This window comes from Oxyura jamaicensis, chromosome 21 (genome assembly GCF_011077185.1).
Source record: "Oxyura jamaicensis isolate SHBP4307 breed ruddy duck chromosome 21, BPBGC_Ojam_1.0, whole genome shotgun sequence".
Taxonomy (NCBI): Eukaryota; Metazoa; Chordata; class Aves; order Anseriformes; family Anatidae; genus Oxyura; species Oxyura jamaicensis.
In genome coordinates this window covers 7,813,674-7,833,731 of record NC_048913.1, presented here as the reverse complement: position 1 = coordinate 7,833,731, position 20,058 = coordinate 7,813,674, and the positions used below count along the sequence as shown (strand labels likewise).

The following is a 20,058-nucleotide window of genomic DNA, read 5'->3' as shown; positions in this document are numbered from 1 at the left end:
GGACCAGCGGAGTTTGTAGTCCATCGGTGTGAGCAGCTTTTGTGTTCAGCAGAGCCACACCTTGTGGCGGTTGGACTGATATCTGCGGTTTCAGCGCGCTGTTTGCCGTGTTTCACTCAAATCTCAGCCCTTCGAACCAGCTGATCAGCTGAGAACGGAGCTGAGCCCAGAAAGCTCGCTGAAGCTAGGAGGATGACGTGTATGAATAACCGTGCTGTCTTTTTCTTGCCGTTGTTAACAGTAATCGTCTCTTTTTCCCCCTTTCCTGCTGCCTTTTCCTCCCTCCCTTTCCCATGTACTTTTTGAATCGGTCTGCGTATCTTTTCTCTTTTTTTTTCCCTGCCTTTTGTTTTTCTTTTCTATCCCACACTATTCTTGTCTCCCTACTTGCTTGCTTGTGTTCCATGTGGCTAGTTCTTATGTTCGCACGCTCATTATCACCCTTTTTTGTACTTCAAATCCCAGCAGCTGTCCAGCCAGGTCCCAGAGCACAGCCCTGTGGTTTATGGGCCTGTGGAGAACACCCATCTCGCTGCCAGCACCCCTGTCACTGCGGCTAGCAACCCGAAGCAAGGTTTGTTGATGGATATTTCCTCCGTGCTTATTTTTAGTCATTTTTCTCCTTTCTAGTTGTAGTTGGAATATTTTTGGCATGAAGACAAGCAGGGTAGCAGTCAGCAGCAATAGGAGGGGAGGGACTTCTTTTCCTCCAGTGGAACATTTAACAATGTGTTGCTAAGGGAATTAATTGAAATTTGCCAATGTGAAACTGGTTAAAAATAATCGTATTAGAGCTTACATGTCCTAAACATTGTTTGCGAGCACTGAGAAGTGTGAACCTCCTCTAACCCACACGCCATCCTTCAGGAACAAGTGTGTTGTCAGTAAAATGCTCGTAGCCAGGGAGGCTTTCCATCATTTGAACAAGTTACCAGCCACAGCAATGGCACGTAACCCGAACATCGCCTGGCTCATCCAGAGCCGTTTGTATATCTTGTCCTACAGGACACAGGAGAAATTAATTAGAACAAATGTGATTGTGTGAAGTGTCTCGTAAATGGCTTGCTAAATTTTGCTGACTTCAGTGTTAAAGAAAAGAACACAGAAAAAATTTCTTTAAGTGATTGCATTTCGTTCTCATACCTACGTGAAGGGAGATCTTTAACTGTCTGTTTAAAGACAGGGTGTCCCAGGAGGGAGGGTGGTGTGTGCCAACTCTCCTCCTACACGGAAATTTCACAGCCATCTAAGAGCCATTACAAAGCTTTAGTTAATGTGTGTGCTGCGGTCGTGTGACCGGACTTGGTGCTGTAACACAGAGTTGAGGTTCCTGTTCGCTTCCCGTTTATTCACTGCACTGCAGCGTCTGGGGTTTCTGCCTAGAGCATGCACGTGAGGGCTGAGAGGTGCCATCTTCTCCTCGCGAGCGTTTCTCATAAACTTTGAGCCTGCTGAGATTTTTCAGAGTGTTTGCTAGAAGGAAACTAAACCTCAGAGAAATGTAGCTCTGAAACGAGGGAAGAAGCTGCCTCTAACACTTCAGATGCCGCAGACCCAGATAACGGCGCGGTCGCTGTTTGACACCGTGAGGGGAAGTATCCCTGAGGCTGGTCTCTGTTGGATTATAAAATGTCACGACAATGTCGCTCTCCTATAGCCATAGCGTAGACTTCAGGGCTTTTCCTCAGTGAAAACTGCTCGCAGATACATCCCTGGATTGGGGCTGTTCCTGGAAATGAACCACGGGGACACCTGGGAGATGCCTGGTCCCATCTCCCACTTGACTATCGCCAGCTGCGGCTTTGGCTGGCCAAGTCCCTGTGAGCCTTCAGGGACGGAAACTTCACGAGTTCATTTCCTCTGCTGCTGCAGATCTTTGTGCAGAAAGAAGTCTGTCGTCTCAGAAAGGTGTAGGTAGATGTAACACAGTGTGACTGCCCTAGCCAAACCCAGCTTGCAGGCGCTCTGACACGTCGCTGCTCAGCTCCAGCACAGCTATGATGCAGGCACCATCAAACAAATTGACACCGAGCCATAAAATGCAGCACGTCACACCAGCTGCATCACAGGATTTCAGCTCTGGGTATGAGAGCTTGTGTTTCCAGGACGAGCCAGTCCTCTCCCCACCCCACTCCCCTTCTCCTTCCCTGCGCTTTCGTTTAACCTAATCCAACTTTAAGTTAACTGGAAGTAAGTGGTCTTTGTTTAGTTAGTTACACAGGTCTGGCTATACTGGTTTAAATATAAATCAGGACTGTAACTGGGATTTCACACTGCTGAGCTTTCCTGTGTTTATCTCCATTACATCCCAGAAAGATTCAAACGTTTGTTCCAGTCCAAAAATTGCTAAAGAGCACATTTATGTAAGCATTAGAGAGGGAACGAGCACTGAAACAACACGGTCAGAATTCGGCTGGGGAGAGCAGTGTGAGGCAGGGGCTCACGGGCAGCGTGTGAGGGGTGAAGGCAGTTCAGATGCCGTTGCAATTACTGATTGTAACGAAGCTAGTGGCCCGCGTACACATCAACAAACATCTGCCGAGGTAACAGAATGGCTTTTTCATTCATTCCCCTTGTACCCAACGCTGCATTTTTTTGTTCCAGAATCCGAGCAGTCACAGATAGGGTCGCAGAGCAAAGAAATCGGGCGTTTATTACGAGCAGCGTTCGTGCTTCCCACGGGCCCCCTGCACTGTTCGCTGTGTGGATCAGATCCTGCCTTGTGCCCTTCACCTTGGGTACTCGTTTGCATCAGTTGAAGCTTGGTATAAAGTTGCCATTCTAATGTTGTGATATTCAGCGATCGTTTGGCAGTTATTTATAACTGCGTGCAGCACTTGGCCGATTCACTGGCTTTGGGATCAGGAGCACAGCGCGTGTGCCGTGCAGGCAGCCCCAGCCTCTGCTGTTCCCTCTGCCAGTATCTGCAGCCCCTGTTATTTTTGTGCTCAAGCCATTAGCACGGCTGCTGGATTTGGGATAGTGCTGCGTTTAAAATCCTTGGGTTTTCTTTAAAAAGGCGAGCAGCCTGCAGCCTGCAGCCTGCATTTGTGGTTTCTGAAAGCAGTTCCTTGGTTCCCGGGCTGCCAGGTTCACGGCAGTTCGGAGGAATGCAGGAGAGGCGCGCCTTGGGGCTCTGGAGCCCTGGAGCGCTGTTCGGGGACAAGCAGTTGTCATTCCTGGGGGTGCTCTGGTGTGTATGCCTCGAGAGGGCTGCCGCATGCAAGGACATAGCTGGAGAAATTAGGTCAAGCTGAGGGCAGAGCACAGAGGAGCCTGGCTCCAGGCCTCGGCTGGTGCCGGAGCTGTAGTGGGGTGTAATCGCGCATGACATCAGAGCCGCCCGCTTCTGCTCGGCCCGGGAGATAGCACAGGTTCAGCGTGATGTTTGCAGGATCATTTATTTTTTAAACCTCCCTTTCCAAATTCTGAAACGTATCAGACAAGGAGAATGCACAACACGGTTTGTGGGAAGTAAATTAATGTTAGATCCCGAAGTTTGAAAACCTTGAGGCTTACACGAGTCAGTAACGTGCACTCCACAACCGCCTGCAAAGCCAGCACCAGCACTGCCTTGCACGTGTTTGCAGCAGGACAAAAGATGGAAAAATGGCAGCAAGACCAACATTTATGGTCAGATGGGCACCATGAAGTAGGAGTGAGTTCCTGAATCCAGCAAAACCTTCTCGTCCACCAGCCTCAGCAGCCTTTGCCACCGCGACCACCCGGCAGCCCAGCTCCCTCCCTTGCTTTGACGTCTCTGCATGGAGGAGGTTGCAAGCATCTGTCCTGCTGAGTTTTTTTTTAAAGCATTTCTAAAATCTTTTCCTCTTGTCTTCCTCCTGCTTTTCTGCAACTGGGATCGAGCCTCTCTGCATCCAGGCTCCCTTCCAGCCCCACGCTTCTCCCAGACTGGTTTAGAAAGACAGACAAAGCAACCGCTAAAGGACCTCTTGCAGTCTGGTCTGGAACCTGAGGAGCTACAGGGACAGAGTAATTTTGCAAGATTTGTATTTATATGAAGATTTAAAACAAACAAACAACAAAAAAAACCACCAAACATTGGTGCAAACTCTTCTCCTTAAATCCTAGAGTTTCCAGTAAGTACTTTCTAAATATCATGTGAGGAACGATCTTGGCATATTTCAGAAAAGTAAGGGATCTGGTTCAATTTTGATGAATTGCATTGATTTTTGTTTTGCCTTCCCAACTGTATGTTGTTTCATGTGACCGTTTCTGTAATAGCTGGCAGGGATGAATATTCCTTTGCCAGGACATGGAGATTTGTTCTCTGTGATGGCCGTTCAAGTTAAGATTTATTTTTCATTAGCCAAATTTGCTTATCATTCTTCTGAATTCTTCCCTCAAATTTCTTCTCTCTGAATTTTGCGCACACAGCCTGTATCTGGTAGCGAAAGTACTCCCCAGATCAGGTGTAGTTTGTAGAAAGTGTGCTTAAACCACTGTTTCTTAAATGCAGTTGTATGTTTTTGCTGTGTTTTTATCCCTTGGAATGCTTTTCTGGGCACTTCAAATGAGTTTTTCTTTCTGTGAGCAATCTCATTTGACTCCAGGGAGAGAATATCCAGGCAGTTGTTTATAGCGAGCTGTAAATGTCAAGAATGCTCCATGAGTTTTCTGCAAAGGGTGTTCCAGAAATCGGAGGTGACGCATTTTCTTCTCTAAACCAGTTCTAAGGTCCTTTTTCTTACATGGAGCCTTCAGAATCAAAATCAGCTGTTGGGATACATCCTCCCATCTTTTTTTTTTTTTCCATGTCATCCTCATCCAAAGCCATCTCCCCGCACGCCTCATTACGTTGATGAACTACCACTTTGGCCGTGGTCCTGCCTGCTTCCAGCTGCCGACAGCCCCGGCAGTTCCGAGGTCTTCGTGGCCCCAGCTGTTCCTGAAGACAGGGCCTGGTGCTCCGAGCAGTTTCGGACGGGCTCTCCTCCAAAAGCCCTCTCCCCGCGGAGGCTCTGCCCCAAAGGGGAAGCCCGCAGAGCTGGAAGAGACCAACCAAAGCTGCGCCCCTTCAGTTCTACCTGAACTTGGATGATTTGGGCTTTCTCCTGGCCTTTGATTTCCGAACCTGAGGCTTTGTGCCTCCAGATTTCCCAGAATTGCTTTTTGCTGTCCTGGCATCGTCCCGAAGAAGTTCCCCATCGTTTCAGTGCTCGGAAAGCCCTGGGGCACAGCTCCCTCCCTGGGGGCAGGTAGAGCTGGCCTCCTCCTAACCAGGACCGTTGGGTCCCTGCGGCTGGCTGATAGCTGTCTTGGCTGGCTGGCTGAGCTGTAGCCCTGGGACGCTTTCCTGAACAGATCCTACAATCCTTACGAAAGATCTCACAGTCTGCATCTTGTAGTCGAGTCAGAGGTGGCAGAGGCTGCAGCAACTTTTAGGGTCTTGGCTCGTGCTTCCTTCCAAAGGAGCGGGGCTGCGTATTTTAAATGATGTTGTGGCAGACTGGGAGCTGCACGATGTGCGTGGCAGGGACTGTATCACAACGTCTGCTGCTAATTCCAGGACAAGTACAGGGACGTCTCTGTGCATGTTGTTTCCCATCCTTAGGCTTTGGTGCATTTTTCACTGTGCTTTTCCAGCCCTGCCTGACATCTCCAGAGTGCAAACACCAAAAGGTAACTAACGGTGCTGCTCTTCGGTGCAGCTCTGCTTAAACCCCATTTTGTTTCTGCTCTCTTTGGAAAAGATATTTTTTCCCTGCCGAAATTCGGAACACAAAAAGGGGGATTGTGCCCGTCAGTCTGGTATGCTGAAGGGGGATGGGGTTTAGAAATAACAAGAAATAAGCTACCTGTATCTCGCGTGTTAGTATTGATGTGCCACGTGGCATCCATCAGTCGCGGGGCAATTTCCCCGTTTTAGGAGGGAGAGCACTGCTGCAGAGAGTACTTGCAGGCTGCTGGATGCTCTCGCCAGTGCCTCTCTTTGCCTGTGATGTGGACCAGGAGTTTGCCCAGGTCTCAGTGTTACGGCCCCGTGCTCCTTTGAGGCAGAACCCAGCTGATTTTTGTCTTCTGTAACTTCTGTCAAGAAGAATTCTGTTTTCAGCAGCAGAGTGTCTGCAAAAAATCCATGCTTTGCATTGTGCTTGCGTGCCTTTTCTGTGAGGGATTGCCACTTACTGCAAAGCCTACACTCAGAAAAATACCAGTGGCTGCTGCACTTGCAGGATTCCAGGCTGCAGGTTGCCTGGGCTCTTCCTTTAGGTGCAGAGATGGGCTTCAGGTGCCTCTGGCTTCTTCCTGGAGCCTTCTTGAAAGCAGTCAGAAGGCAGGCAAAGGGGATCCAAGGGGAGGAGGTTAGATACCACGAAGGAAAGTGGAATTGACCTGTTCGTAACACTGGCTTTTTTTTTTCTTTCCCAGAAGAGAAGCCAAAACCAGATCCAGTATTAAAACCGTCTTCTCCAGTCCTCAGACCAGAACCTACTGTGGAGAAAAAAGATCAAGCTGGCCAGACAACCGAGGCCGCCCCAGTAGAAACCCCACCAGAGCTTCCTCTTGCTCCGTCGCCAACCCCAGCCGCTCCCGTCGCAGTCGTTCCTGCTGCTGCTGTCGCCACCGTTTCTAGTAAACCCGCGTTCACAGCTGACTCAGAGGAGAGATGTGAACTCGCTTCCCCAAAAGAGGAGGCAATGCCTGTATCTAACACACCCTGCACGGACACATCAGACCCTTCGCCAGCAGAAGAGGCTGATGCTGAGGTGTGCAAGGAGCCTAGTAGTGTAGCATCTAGTGATATTCCAGTGACTGCTAGTACTAATCTAATTAATGAATTGAACGGAGTTAGTGAAAAAGTAACTGCTACAGAGAGCGTAGTAGATGTAGCCCAGCCGGAAGTTGCGCCATTGACTGCTGAGTTGGAGACACCAGAAGCACCTCCAGCAGAAGTGGAAAGTGTGCCATCTTCCAGTGCTCCTCACACCGCTCCCTCTCCTCCTCCAACCCCTCCTCCAACCCCTCCTCCTCCTTCTCCTCCTATTTCTGTTGCTGCTGCTGTTACCACTACAACTCCTTCTCCACCTCCTCTTCCATCTCTTAGTGCCCTCCCTGTTGTTCAGGGAGATTTAGAAGGAGAGGAGAGCACAAGAACTACTCTTAATGAAGAGGTAAAAGATACTGAAACGAAGGAAGAGACGGAAGCAGATGGGCAACTGGAGGAGAGTACAGAGGCTCAGAGTTTAAACTCTAGCAAGAGTCCTGTCCCAGGTAAGCGTTTGGCACCGTGGTTGTGTGCAGTAAACTTAAAGATGAAGGAAAGGGGTCTTTGGGGTTATTTTTCTATCAGGTGTTTCTGTTTGTATCTGCCCCCAAATTCTGATTCTGCCACATGACCGTTGTTCTGATGTAAAACGCTAATCTTTGTTTGTAGAGGGGAAAAAAAAAAACAACCGATAATCAAGAGGTAGCCAACTGCCAACTTTGCACGTGCCTCCTAGGGTTGGCTGGGTTCATGTAAGCTGCATTTTGCTTTCATGGGGTCATAGGGCAACATTCCCAAGCACTGTTAGCAGGATAATTCCAAAGATACCACTCGTGTTCTCTCCAAGATCAGCCACTGGGTCCGATGACCCATTGCTTCACGCTTATCAGCCTGCTCCTAAACCAGCCTTAACGCTCAGCCCTCGAACTCCCCTGGGTGAACCTTCTGAGCCAGCAGGTTCTGGAAACCTGTGGGGTTGGTTTTAGCCAACTACAAAAATGTGTCACGGTGTTACCAGGAGGAGGTAAATGAAACGGCCCACAACGCTTCACTCATTTGAAAGAGCTTTTAAGTGTCACACACCTACAGCTGCTCAACCTTAATTAGTGATGCATCTGTTTTTCTTCCGCGAAAGTAACGCGTAAGCAAAAATCTCTTCTGGCTAGGCTCGGCTGTTCGCCTCATTTCGCGGTGCTTGAACTTCTCAGAAAACCAAGGTACTCAGGTTTGGGAGGCATAAGGACTTGTTATGAGTTACTAAAAATGAAGTTTCTGTAGTTGCCTTTTAAAACCCAGGCTACTTCTCTCACTGTCATCATCTGTCTTTGCTTTCAGTGCCCGTCACGTCGCCGCGTTAGCGTTCAGTGGGTTAATTCAGACAACCTGTTTTTATGCGCTGCGTTTCCTATAGAAAAGTGCTTTTTTTCAGGACTTCCTGGAAATGAAACTGTGGAAAAGAGGTTAAATCAATCAATTACTTGTATTTAGCTGCTTGAGAGAGTATAATGGTGGCCATTATGCATGCCAGCAGTGTTAAGCCTTTAAATGTGTCGCATCTTTCACACCCTGTTCTGCGGTCCTTTCAGAGCCCTGAAGCTGAGGCTGTTTATTTAAATATCCTTTGAATTTAGGATGATGGAGTTTAGACAAGAAAGGCAGGAGAAACAGTAGCCTTTTCTTTAAAAAGATGACATTTAAAATGCTTTCCTGTAATTTCATTCTTCTGAATGCTTACAACCTCACAGTTTTAGGGAGGGATTCGGTTCTCGGAGCAGGCGCGACTCCCGTGCGGACTTGGCGAGGCCGGGGCACGTCTGTGCCTTGTGCTGGGTGAGCTCGGGGTGGCTTTGGTCCCGGAGGTCTTCCTCCCACAGTGGTGCTTCGGGAAGCGTTTCCCCCAGATGCAGCTTCTTGCCTTCAGAAGTTCGGTCTGCAGCGTTTGTTTATACGTTTATTCCTCAGTAAGCACATGGTGGAAGCATCGTGGCATCAACAGCTTCTGTTGCTGTGCTCCGCTGGGGGCTTCATTAAATGAAAGGCTGAGGGTGGCCGGGCTCCACGCTTGTGTAACGCTGCGCAGGATCGATACGCAGGATCCTGCTGATCCAGTACCTTAAACAGAATCCAGTACCTAGAAAAGATCCGAAGGATCCCTTCGCTGTACCAAGCATGGTGGTTGGTTTTTTTCCTGTTAATTTCTTTTTTTATTTCACTCAGGTCAATTTGCTCCTTTGGCACTTACTGTTCTTCAGTCTGAAATACTTCATAACCCAAATTAATTTCCTTACAAAGCAGGGAAATGGGCCTCTTTGTGTAAAGAAGGTTTTACACAGCCAGGTTCCAGCTTGCAACGTTATTGCTTGTTTTATAGTGTCCTGTGGTTTAAATTAAAAAAAAAAAAAGTGCAGTGTTTGAGGTTTTTAATTACGTAGAAGATTCATTTGAATGCTCTAATATCATTAGACCAGACAGCATGCATTAGCCAACACATTGGCTTTTGCAACACGGAAACAAACATTTCTCAAGTCGCATGAAATATCACTCGAGACTGAGTGCCAGTGGAAGTTCCGTACTGGAAGGAAAGCAAAATACTCTGCACGTCAGGATTTTGTACGTTGCCCATCCCGTAATGAAGCATAACTGTGTTGCGTTTCCCCGCCAACCTTTTTTGGGCAATAACGTTACAATTCTTTGTTGGAGAGAGGAAGAGAGATTTAAATAATGAACCCTGAAGGTGACTGCTAATGCAGTCCTTCGAGGCAGAGTGAGGAATGACACGTCTCTGCCAGCACACTGGAAAATACAGATGCTGAACTTCAGAAGCAAGGAGGAAAGGCTGCATTTTTTTTCCCTTGGACTAAAGGCCGAGCCTTTTTTTTATGATCTCTGGAGATAAGATAGAAATTGGAATGAGGGAAACTTCTCAGACACGTGCTGGTAAGCATGAGCTCTGTGACTTTTAGCAATATTTCTTTGGGGTTTTCAGCACCGTGTGGGTTTTCAGAAGAGTGTACTTACACAGAGCAGTTTGTTAGCTACAAATCATACTGCTTTATTCCCTTTAATGGTAGCTGATCGGATTTGACTGGGACACTACTCAGACCAGAGACCTCTGAGAGTAATCCAATTGCTGCAGGAAGTGAAGGAGGCAGCGCCCGTCACTGAGCGCGTGTTGAACCCGTCCTGCACGGCGCGGAGGCTCCAGGCGGCAGGAAGCGCTGGCTGCTGCAGGAGGCACTAAATCAAGGACCTGGCTGCGGACAGTTAGTAAGATACTCCTGGCACTCTGCAAAAACAAGTGTCTTAGCTGCTCTGCCCCAACAGATGCCAGCTTTTCATGTGTGTAATCCGGCCTGCCGGAAAACCGGGGGGTTCCTGAATGCGAAGTGAGTCCACCTCCCCTCGGAAGAGTCTGGGCAGTGCTGCTGAGGCTTGGGAACTTATCTTGTTTTGTGATGCAGGTGGCAGCACTTCAGGGGTGGGTGGGATTTTTTGCTTGTTGGGGACTTTACAGAATACGCTGTTCTGCTCTCTAACCACCAGAAGAACAAAACTTTGGTTCTTCTCTGCCGAGTTCTGTATACAGATACCAGCAAATACGTTCAGACCCCAGAGGCATCTCTAATATCTTTGCCGAGTGCTCGGCACAACGTCCGTGCGGAGACGTGTCCCCCCCCAGCCGGCAGATCGCATCCTGCCTGTGCAAGACCGATCATCTTGAGGTTTTCAGAGCTGTTACCTGCAAATGGCAGGAGCACGCAGCTTGTAAAATAATTAATTCCTACTCATCTCCATTGCCAGAAAAAAACCAACAGATATTATGAAGAGAGGAACGCAGTTTTCAGCCTGAGATCCTTACCAAAAACACTGCTCCAGTTAGAAGCCATCAGTGGCATACAGTTGCTTTTGTTACTAAATTCTGTTTTTCTCAAGTAGCTTTGCTGGCTGCAGTGAGAGAGCAGCGCTTCTGAGGGAACAAAACAGGAAAAAATTGTTGGTTGAGTGGAATATATTAAAAATAAAAAAATAAAAGGAAAAGGCACTACCAGAGCCGTGGAGCCTTTAGGACATGCTCTGAAAGCCTGCCTTTGATGTAATCTCTCTATCGGGACTATTATGAGAAGCAAAGAGGAAAATAAGAGATTGATGTCTGTCCCAGGCAGAACTCCGAGGAACATAGGAAGCTGAAAGAACTTAATATGCATTGAAATTCAAAGGACTTTCTCTTGCAGAGCTAATTTATGAGAAGGATTTCAGTATAAAGTCGCCCAACTGGCTGCAAGTCCCTGCGCCTCTCAGTTGTGGAGTCTGTAACAAGCAACGTGGGGCGGTAATTGGAAATATCTTGGAGAAATATCTCCAGCACCCAAAGCTGGAGGACTGGAAATATAAATCAGGTTTTGCCTTTTCCTTGATTTCATGCCATATCCCACTGGAATATGTTTTGTTTCCCACGAGCTGTAAGGAGATGGTGAGTCTCTGCTTTGTTTTTAATGGCACATTTGGCTGTAGAGGAAAAGAATAATAATAATAAAAAAAAGACTGGTATTCATTTGTGCTTAGCGGCTGGCACCCGCAGCAGAGGGGCCCGGCGAGGAGCCTGCCCCATCTCGGCTGGTGGCCGGGGGCTGAGCCCCCTGCCGCAGGCACTGCCCGGCACCGGGGCAGGCGGCCAGGAGTGCGCTAGCGCTGCTGGGTCCGGGGGTTTTGTCACAGGTAGCGATGCCCAGGACAGCCTGGACAGGGGGATTTTGTTCCTCCTGGCGGTGCTGTGGCAATGGAGGGTTTCATTCGGTTGAGTTTTGGTCCCGCGCATCAGTGCCAACGCTGCTGTTGCGATGGAATTGTGCTCGGTTTGTAACTCGGACTAAAACAGCCAAGGGGAATATCGAGATATTTGTATATGAAAAGAGCAGAAGGAATGAAGAAGGCACTACTCAGCAAGCGCATCAAAATGAGACACAACCTCTTAATGTAGACCAGTTCTTTCACTCCTACCATCTCAGGTCTTGTAAGCAGCAGCAAGCCAGGTGCCGCTGAGGAGCAGTGCGCTGGGGCTGCCGGCGTCGCTCCTGCGGGACGAGGCTACCCCTAACGCCGCAGAGCCGCCCGAGAACAAACTCGGGAAATGCGTGAGTGCTGCCAAACAGGGACCCGTGCTTGAGAAGGAATCCAGTTCTCCGAGAGAGACCAGAAGTGCTTGGAGACTTCCTGGGCAGCGGAGCCGGGCGCGTGCATTTGGTGTTTCCGTGGCTGGTGGAAGCGCCCTGCGGTTCAGGGCCAGGCTCAGTTTTCAGGGAGCGCAGATCGTGCCCTTGTCCTGCTCAGGCTTCGGGTTTGGCAGGACTGTTTTGGGTTTTTGTGTGTGGTTTGGGTATTTTGGCATGGGCCCCTTTTGTTATCCCTGAGGTTTCCGTAGGTAACTGCTCTCTTCCGTCTTTGGTTCTTGGGCACGTGGAACAGATACCTTAACTAAGCATAAATTAGCATAAATTCTCCTATTGAGTCAGTTCCTGTAGCAGAGACAACAACTTCCCAGAAAGATCTGATCTGGTGTCTGCTGTTTTAGGAGGGGAAATACTGAGCAGTATCTGCTGCTCTCCCCTCTGTACCCGGCCAGCTCCGAGACGTGTTTCAGCGAGGGGCCGCAGGGCTCGTCCCAGGCAGCTGCTATGCCCCAGGGTCCTGGTGCAGTGCAGCCCCGAGGCAGGAAAGGTTTGCACAAGTTACTCAAAATAAATAAATAAAACCTCAGTGATGTCCGTGCTGCCCAGTCGCAGATCACGTCCTTTATACGTCTGTCTTCTGCCAAAAAAAAAAAAGGTGAAAAACACGAACCGCTGAGAAGTGATAACGCTGACACCGACTGCCTGACAGCTGAGGAAGGAAACGCCCCAAACCTCTGCCGACTCAAAACCCACTACTTGTGATTATTGCTGCGCATTTAAAATGAAATGTTAGTTTACACCCTGGGTGTTCTCTGTGCATAGTTTGAGCTTGAGTGGGGAGAAACTTTAAGAGCAGTTTTGTCAATTGCTTGCACTTAGAGCTGTGCAGCTCTGCAGGTCCCAGATCTCTTTGCATAACTGCACTTTGATAATCACCATTTTAAGTTACTTGGCTATAGCAACACACGAGTTGTTCTGGGTAGCACATACTACCAAAAACAACTTTTTTTTTCCTTCTTTCCCCCTTTGTCCTCAGAAACAAACCCTGTCCTGTATTTCAGGCAGGGCTGCCACCACCCACGTGTGTTTAGGTCACTGTTGTGCACGGTCACGTCTTTCCCCTCGTCACCGCTGCCAGCACGGTAAGAACGCAGGTGGACGTGGCGCCCTTCCTGAAGACATCCCCCAGAACTACGGGGCTGCAAGAAATAATGACCTGTGGTGCTTGGCACCAGGGGGCTTCCCTGGCTTTCCTCCAGCTGGTTCAGTGGCCGCGTTGGATTCCTGGTGCCGTGGCAGGGGCTGGTTCGTGCGTGGTTACATGGCAGCGGTTCCTGCCTGCCTGGGGTCCTGCGGCCGGCGCTAGGCTCAGGTCTGCGCTCCGGGGGGTGGTGGTGAGAACACCCAACCTGCTGTGGGGCACACGCAGTACGCTTTCAGTGGAAATGTGACCTGCCTGTAAAGCTAACCCCCCGTTGCACAAGGCAAACCCATTTCTCAACCCGCTGCCGTTTTGCGGAGCAGGCTCCGTCTGCCCCCGGGAGCTGCAGGGGACCCGGTCGCTCGCCGGTGCTGGGTTCAGGAGGGCTGGGCTCCTTCCCAGCTCCCCGCAGGTGGCTCAGTGTCCCCACCGGGATGTTTGGTCTGCTTCGTAAAGGCCTTCACAGCATCCCCCATTAAAAAGAGCCTTAGAAAATGCTCCGCGCTGTCCTGGTTGTAAATAGGAGCCGCGTTTCTCTTCCGTGCGGTGGTGTTAGCGTTGTAGCGTTACTGCGAGCCTGACCGCCCGAGTTCTGTGAATGACCAGGTAACGTCTGGAAGTTTCAGCTACACTTCTGCTTTTATTAACATTCACTTCGGCCGTGTTTAGCGCTCAGTGAAGATAGCTTCTGCCGCACCTCGCCTTCAGACCAGGTGCCGAGTGCGCTGGTTCCTCAGACCACGACGTTCCCGCAAGCCCCCTCAAAACAGCGAAACCCTGTGAGACACGGGGGGGTCCCTGGGGCGGGGGGAGGCGGCAGAGCCTGTGTCCTGCCCCTAGGAAGCCCACGAAGAAGGATCGCGTTGCAGTTGCTAACTCACGGCTCTCCAGTTGCTCCTTCCATTTATCCCAAGAGCCTTTCCCAGTTCTGCTTTACGGCGATCGAGTACACGCACACTGCTTTTCCGTAGTGTCGGCTACAAACCAAAGGCTTGGGCTGCAAATCTGTTTGCAGTAAACTTCAATCACGAAATCAATTCTGTTTACACTCTGTTAAATATGCAGATGTGCCTAGGATCAGAATTTAAGTCGGTAACACTGGCAACAAATTACGAGCATATTGGATTAATGGCTTTCTCTCCTCCTAATATATTGTGTGGTTTCTTTTACCCTTCAGGGGAAAAAAATGATTAGAGTAAATCACTGCTGATCTTTGAAATATTATATGGTATTTTCTTTGAGTCAGTTGGCCAGGAAAATTAATGAACAGTGGAGTTGTTAACCTGCTTTTAAATTGAGATATAAATCCCGCTCAGGAGAGCTGGGCTGCTGGAGCAGTGCTGCGGGATTGGAGTTGTTCTTGTGGCTGAGATACTGGGATTTTGGGGCTGTTTATGGTTCTGGCTCAGACAACAGTTAATTCTTAAAATACGTCTTGAGAGAAATGTGCCGAGCACAACCTTTGCTCCTCACCAGTACCTGATCTTTAAAAAATCATCATTGCTGAAGGTTTGCTTTAGCCCTACGTGATCCTTTAGTGTTGGTAATAAGCTCCTTGCTATCAGAAGTGCCATTCTGAGCTTGAAGGAGCCGCTTGTAAAACAATTATCCTGTTTTAAGGTTGCTCTAACGATTTTGTTATTACTGCATTGAAGCAAAGAGCGGTTGTATCAAGCTGAGCCCCCCGCAAGGCTGCGGCTGCTTCGTTTTCCTGCATGGTTAAAACCAGCACGCAGGAGGGAAGCGCGTCACCCACGGCCCGCGTGCTCCGTACGATTTGGTGTGGTAATAGACGTATTTGTATTGCAGCCCAAACAGCTGTAACTGCACCAAAGATGTGGAAGAAACCAAAAGACCGGACCCAAGCCACTGATGAGGTGACAGAGGCGGAAGCAGAGGTAAGAGGGAGCGCAGCCTTCCTTTTTTCCAAATTTAATGATGATGTTGCTCTCTTGAAAGGGTGTCTTGGGCGCGTTGCTCCCTCGATCTCTCGCAAGGAACCAAGGCAGAATTTGGGGAGGGAGATCTGAGATAGTCCCCAGTGTCCCTTAGATAACTGGGTTTCATCTGTCCCCTGTTGAAGCCCTAAGTTTTCTTCATTCTTGCCGGATTGGACCACTTCCAGCCTTCAAGAACACGTAGTTGTAACTGCTGTCCTCAGGTAAAACGGGTTTGAATCCTTTAGAAGGGCATTGTGTGGGGACCCTGAGGCCACGGTGGTGACATTCGGAAGATTCTTTTGCTGCAGAGATGTTATTGTGATGTCATGGCCAAAGGATGGCGTTATCCTGATGGCCATCTGATGGAGAAGCTGGGAAGGGAAAAAGCTGACGTTTCCTTGAAAAACCACCTCGCCAGTAGTTAGATGAATTGAGAACATCTCCTTTGCTGCCATTCTGGTAGGGATGTTTCGGGAGGAACCTCCTTGTTCAATGTCCCGGGTAAAATTGGTGTTAGAATGTATCACAAAGGGAATCAGAGAAAAAAAAATATATATATATATTTTTTTTTTAAAAAAAAAAGGTAAAAATTCAGGCTGCCCTGCATCGGTGCATGTGTGGAAACTGATGTTGGCCAGGTTGTTACTCCAGGTTTTCTTTGTTACTTACCTGCTGCTTACTGCATAACTTTACCACAAACACCGTGGAACCTATCTGCTGCGAAAGCGCGGTGCTCCAGAGTAGGTCCTGAGCGTGGTGGACAGTGCTTCGTCCTGCTGTGCCTGCAGTTTCAGACAGCAGATAGGCTCATTTACGTGCAATGAGTGGTGCACAAGTATGTGCTTCCCACTCTGTTTGGGGGCAAAGAGATGCTTCAAACACTTGCATGTGAAGTATCACAGTGCAACGGCTGGTCTGTGGTCAGCAGAAGAGCTGATGGTGGGGTATTGCAAGGAAACTAAAAGCATCCCTGTGCTTGTTTCTAAGCCAGAGAGCAAAGGATGTTGCTGGGCTGTGCCAGCAGGTTCTCTCGGTGCATTTCCTTTGTCGTTTGCTGGAGAAGTCTCAGCTCTTGGGGCATGTGGTGTTTGCACCAACGCTAAGTGTACATGGAAGAACATCATAGCATTTTACCTTGAAAACCTGCAGAAAGCATTTTAGGATGCAGTTCTCTTAGGTAAGGGGCCGAAAGGATTGAGAGCCTCTCCTGGAGCATCCCAGGTTAATTCTTTCTTTTGTTTAATGGTTAGACGCGCTGCGGTTCCTCCCAGGAGAAGGGCGTTCCTGGCGCCTTCCCTGTCTGAATTCAGAACAAGGCTGTGTCCTTGGGGAGCTCTAAAATTAACAGCAAGAGACACTATAGAAAATGTTGCTTTTTCTGAAGCAGCCGCGGAGTTGTGGCTGCATGTCACATTCCCTTCTTGGCTGGGATCTGCTCCAATTAGCAGCAGGAAGTTTACGTTTAAAGGACCCCCCCTCCCCAGGCACCTGCGGCATTCCCTTCAGAGCAGCTGGGGAGCCGTGGGAGAGGAGAGGTGGTCTTCTGAGGCTCAGACCGCGAGCTGCCGTGCTGCAGGGCTCGCCGGCGCTGCCGCTCCATCCCCGTAGCTGCTGGGCACTTGGTGCATAGCGCTACGCCTCTCGTTTGCACCAGTAATTACCAGGGGGTTACCCTGGGGGCGAATCAGTGGGCGGTCTGGTTATTGTGTGCTGTCACGGATCCACGTGTTGCTGTTTGGGGTATATATGTTCCCGTTAGGCACAGATGCCGTATGAACACACACAGAGTTTTGGTAGGGTTTTTAACGTAACCTCTCTTTCCATCTGCTTCAGCCTAAAGTAGAAGAGGAACTTTCAGGTGACAAAGTACTTGAATCTGAACAGGATAAAATGAGCCATGGGTTTCAACTGGAGAAAGACCCCTCTGAACTTAAAAAAGTGAAACCTGTGGAAGAAAACGGAGAGCAGGAAGCAGAACCTGTCCGTAACGGTGCTGAGAGCGTTTCAGAGGGAGAAGGAACCGATGCAAACTCAGGCTGCACAGAGAGCTCCAGTGAAGGGCCAACGTACCAATATAAGCCAGGTAAATCCTGCTTCAGGCTCCTGCATCCTTGCTTGTTTTTCTGTGCAGGGCGTAGTGTTCCACCACGTCCAGCTTCGCTGGGATTCACAAACCAGCAGGCTCTGAGAGACCTGGGGGAGCACGGGAGGAAAATTGTTTTCCTCGTGCTGGTCATAATGAAGGAGAGTGTAAGAGAACAGGGCGTGACGGGAAGGGAAAATCCTCGATCTCCTGAATTTATTGCACGTGTGGATGTTGGCCGCAGCACATGGGAAGTGGTGGTGAGCTGATTCCTGTGTCATTAACGGCTGGGAACAGTCCCCGAAGTTGTGCATAAGCAGGCACAGATTTTAAATAAGAGCTTTGCAAGTTCTGACTGCGTGTGTGTATACATCTAACTACCAGGCTAAACAGTCTTACAGACCTTCAGATTTCTGGAAGCGTAAGGAAAAGAAAAGAAGCAGTGCCTGGTTTTCAGTCCAGGCTCTGCTCTTGAACTATGGGCACGCAGTTTTTCTGAATAAAATAATTCAAGTGAGGACTCAAAGGACACTGTGCTTTTGTTGCTGGTTATCACTGGATGTAGCCTACCTAAGGGATTTTCTCGTTATTCATTAAGATATTTAATTCAGAGGCCTGAACCTCTATAAATTCACCTCATTAAAGAGACCTTGAGACCATCTTACTTTGCAGTTGCTACCAATTTTAAGTGATTTCTTATTCAGGTGGAGCTACCTCAAAATAAATTAAGTCATTTTCTTAGGAGCCCAAGAAATGAGGAGTATAAAACAAAGTAAGGAAAGACCTTGAAAGTCTGGCAGACGAGGTACTGGGAAGAGGCACCACCATTAAGTGATCACAGTGCGGTTATTTCTGCACTGCTTTGTTCTAACAAGGACCTGAGATGCTTTCCTTTTATTAATTCTGTACTGCTGTATTGTTAGGAGAAAACACAGAGGCCTCTTGATAGTTTACCACACACTTATGATAGCTTACCTATTCATTAGTTAAGCACATCTTGAAGTTAATCCATAATTCATCAGCCACGGCTCGGAAACACTCGATGCAGTCGGAATGATCTCGGTCTGGAAGTCCTTCCACTGAGCCGAAGGGCTTGGATTGATCCTTCGGAAAGCAACGTGCATCAGGCGTGTGTGCTGCAAAGCAGGGCTGGCCACTTGATGCAATAATCCTCGATTTCAGCTCTGCTCTTTCTAAAGGTGGGGATTTTGCCTTTTGGTAGGAGGACTTGTTTGTTTGATCCCGGTCTCTCCACTCGCTGAGTGTCTCTAAAGCCTGCTCGTGACATTTCCCAGCTGCTTTTCACGTTAGAACAGCTTGTGAAGAACTTTCCAGGAGAAGGAAGCTGTACATATAAACTGTTTCTTGTTGCTGTCGGTACTTTTCCATGATAGATGGAGGGTGGTGTGGCACGGTGGATGGGCAGCTGGCCGGGAATTCAGCTGCTGGGGCATGGCTAGCCAGCCAAATCATTTTCTGCACCCTTTAATCACAAAGCTCAGAAGAAGAAAAACTGTGCAAAGAGCTTAAAAAACTTAATTACTTTTGTGTATTTTCATTCCCAGTTAATAAAACCCACTGCTTGAAATAAGCTCCCGTTTGCAGCCTCTGCAGTGTTGAGGATGCTGAGGACCCAGAGACCTAAAGCTGATGGTCAGGCACCAAAACAAAGAAATAAGAGAAAGCCTTAACAGCAAACCTGAATGGCTGAGTAAATGCAAAACACCACCACTTGTGAAATACAAAGGTGGCATCTCCTACGGATGTTTTCCTTCAGATAAAAAACATGCTTCCCACTTAGGGGCCTGACTGGTCAACCTGGCTGAGGAACAAGTCGATGTTTTCTTTTCTAACTTCAATCAAACTGCACAGCCAGCAAAGAAAATCCTGTCTCTAGGCTACCAGATGCTAATTTTCCTTGCACTGAAATGACAGCTGTAGGTTTACATTCTGCTTTGCATCAGGCAAGGTTCCTTCTGTCACCACGCTACAGTTCTCCTTCCCAGAAGGCCCTCAGAATAAATGGGTGATAAGTTGTAACTCTTGAATTTTATTTTTTTCACTTTCCACCGTTATCTTCACAATGGGTTTTTAAAGGCTCGATATTTTCAAAGGATCTTTTTGTTCTGCGTGGCACTCTCCTCTCCTCGACCACGTTAGTGCCATTGTTTTATTGCTCCTTTTTATACAGAAACAGCTGCTTAAATTTCCTCATTTTCACCCAGCAACTTGAATCATCCCCCTATCTTCATGGCGCATGGGGGTGAAAGTCAGAGTTCAAACTGGAGTTAGGTGTTAGATCCGTATGCCGCTGCTGCTGGAGCTGGCTGGGTGCTCCCCCTCCGCCGTGTTCCTTTGACGTGGTGGGTGTTCCTCTCCTCACTGCCTAGTGGGCCTCTAAATTAAAATAAAACTTAAATTTCCTAAGCAGCATGAGCAATCCCTTCCCTTTGGATGTAACGGAAACGCGTCTGAGAGCTGAGGTTTTGTTACCTATGAATCTCAGGCAACTTCTCTCATTATAGAGCAGTGGAAGCCCCTGGACCCGGACGGGAAGAAGCAGTACGACAGGGAGTTCTTGCTGGATTTCCAGTTCATGCCCGCCTGTATCCAAAAGCCAGAAGGGCTGCCTCCCATAAGTGATGTGGTTCTCGACAAGGTGAGAGGAGAGCCAATAAAACAGGTACGTGAAGCCTCTTTGTGAATGAACAAAGATCTCCACTGCATGCCTCTTCGTTCCTTGACCTTTTTGACGTAGACTTTTATCGGGAAGGGGAAATAATTTGCTCACGTTGCATCACAAAATTCTTCGAATAGAGGTCTTGTTGACTAATGAAGGAGCACAGATGGTTTAAAAACTGAAGCGCAGATATGCTTAATGGTTTCTGTCCTGGATTAAGTTTTACAGGGTAGATAAAATTGAAAACGCTGTATTA

At 48.5% G+C, this 20,058-nt stretch overlaps 1 protein-coding gene across 14 annotated transcripts in view; it reads left to right on the top strand.

Annotated features, from left to right (window-relative positions):
• EIF4G3 (eukaryotic translation initiation factor 4 gamma 3) overlaps positions 1 to 20,058 on the top strand; it is a 129,788-nt gene that overhangs the window by 77,349 nt on the left and 32,381 nt on the right. For 13 of the 14 annotated variants that reach the window (XM_035344958.1, XM_035344972.1, XM_035344971.1 and 10 more), the window contains 5 exons: positions 466 to 574; positions 6,394 to 7,236; positions 14,909 to 14,997; positions 16,873 to 17,122; positions 19,648 to 19,805. In XM_035344958.1, the coding sequence (XP_035200849.1) occupies positions 466 to 574; positions 6,394 to 7,236; positions 14,909 to 14,997; positions 16,873 to 17,122; positions 19,648 to 19,805 (1,449 nt within the window). The remainder of the gene's footprint in view (positions 1 to 465; positions 575 to 6,393; positions 7,237 to 14,908; positions 14,998 to 16,872; positions 17,123 to 19,647; positions 19,806 to 20,058) is intronic. The other variant, XM_035344959.1, reaches the window with a different exon arrangement.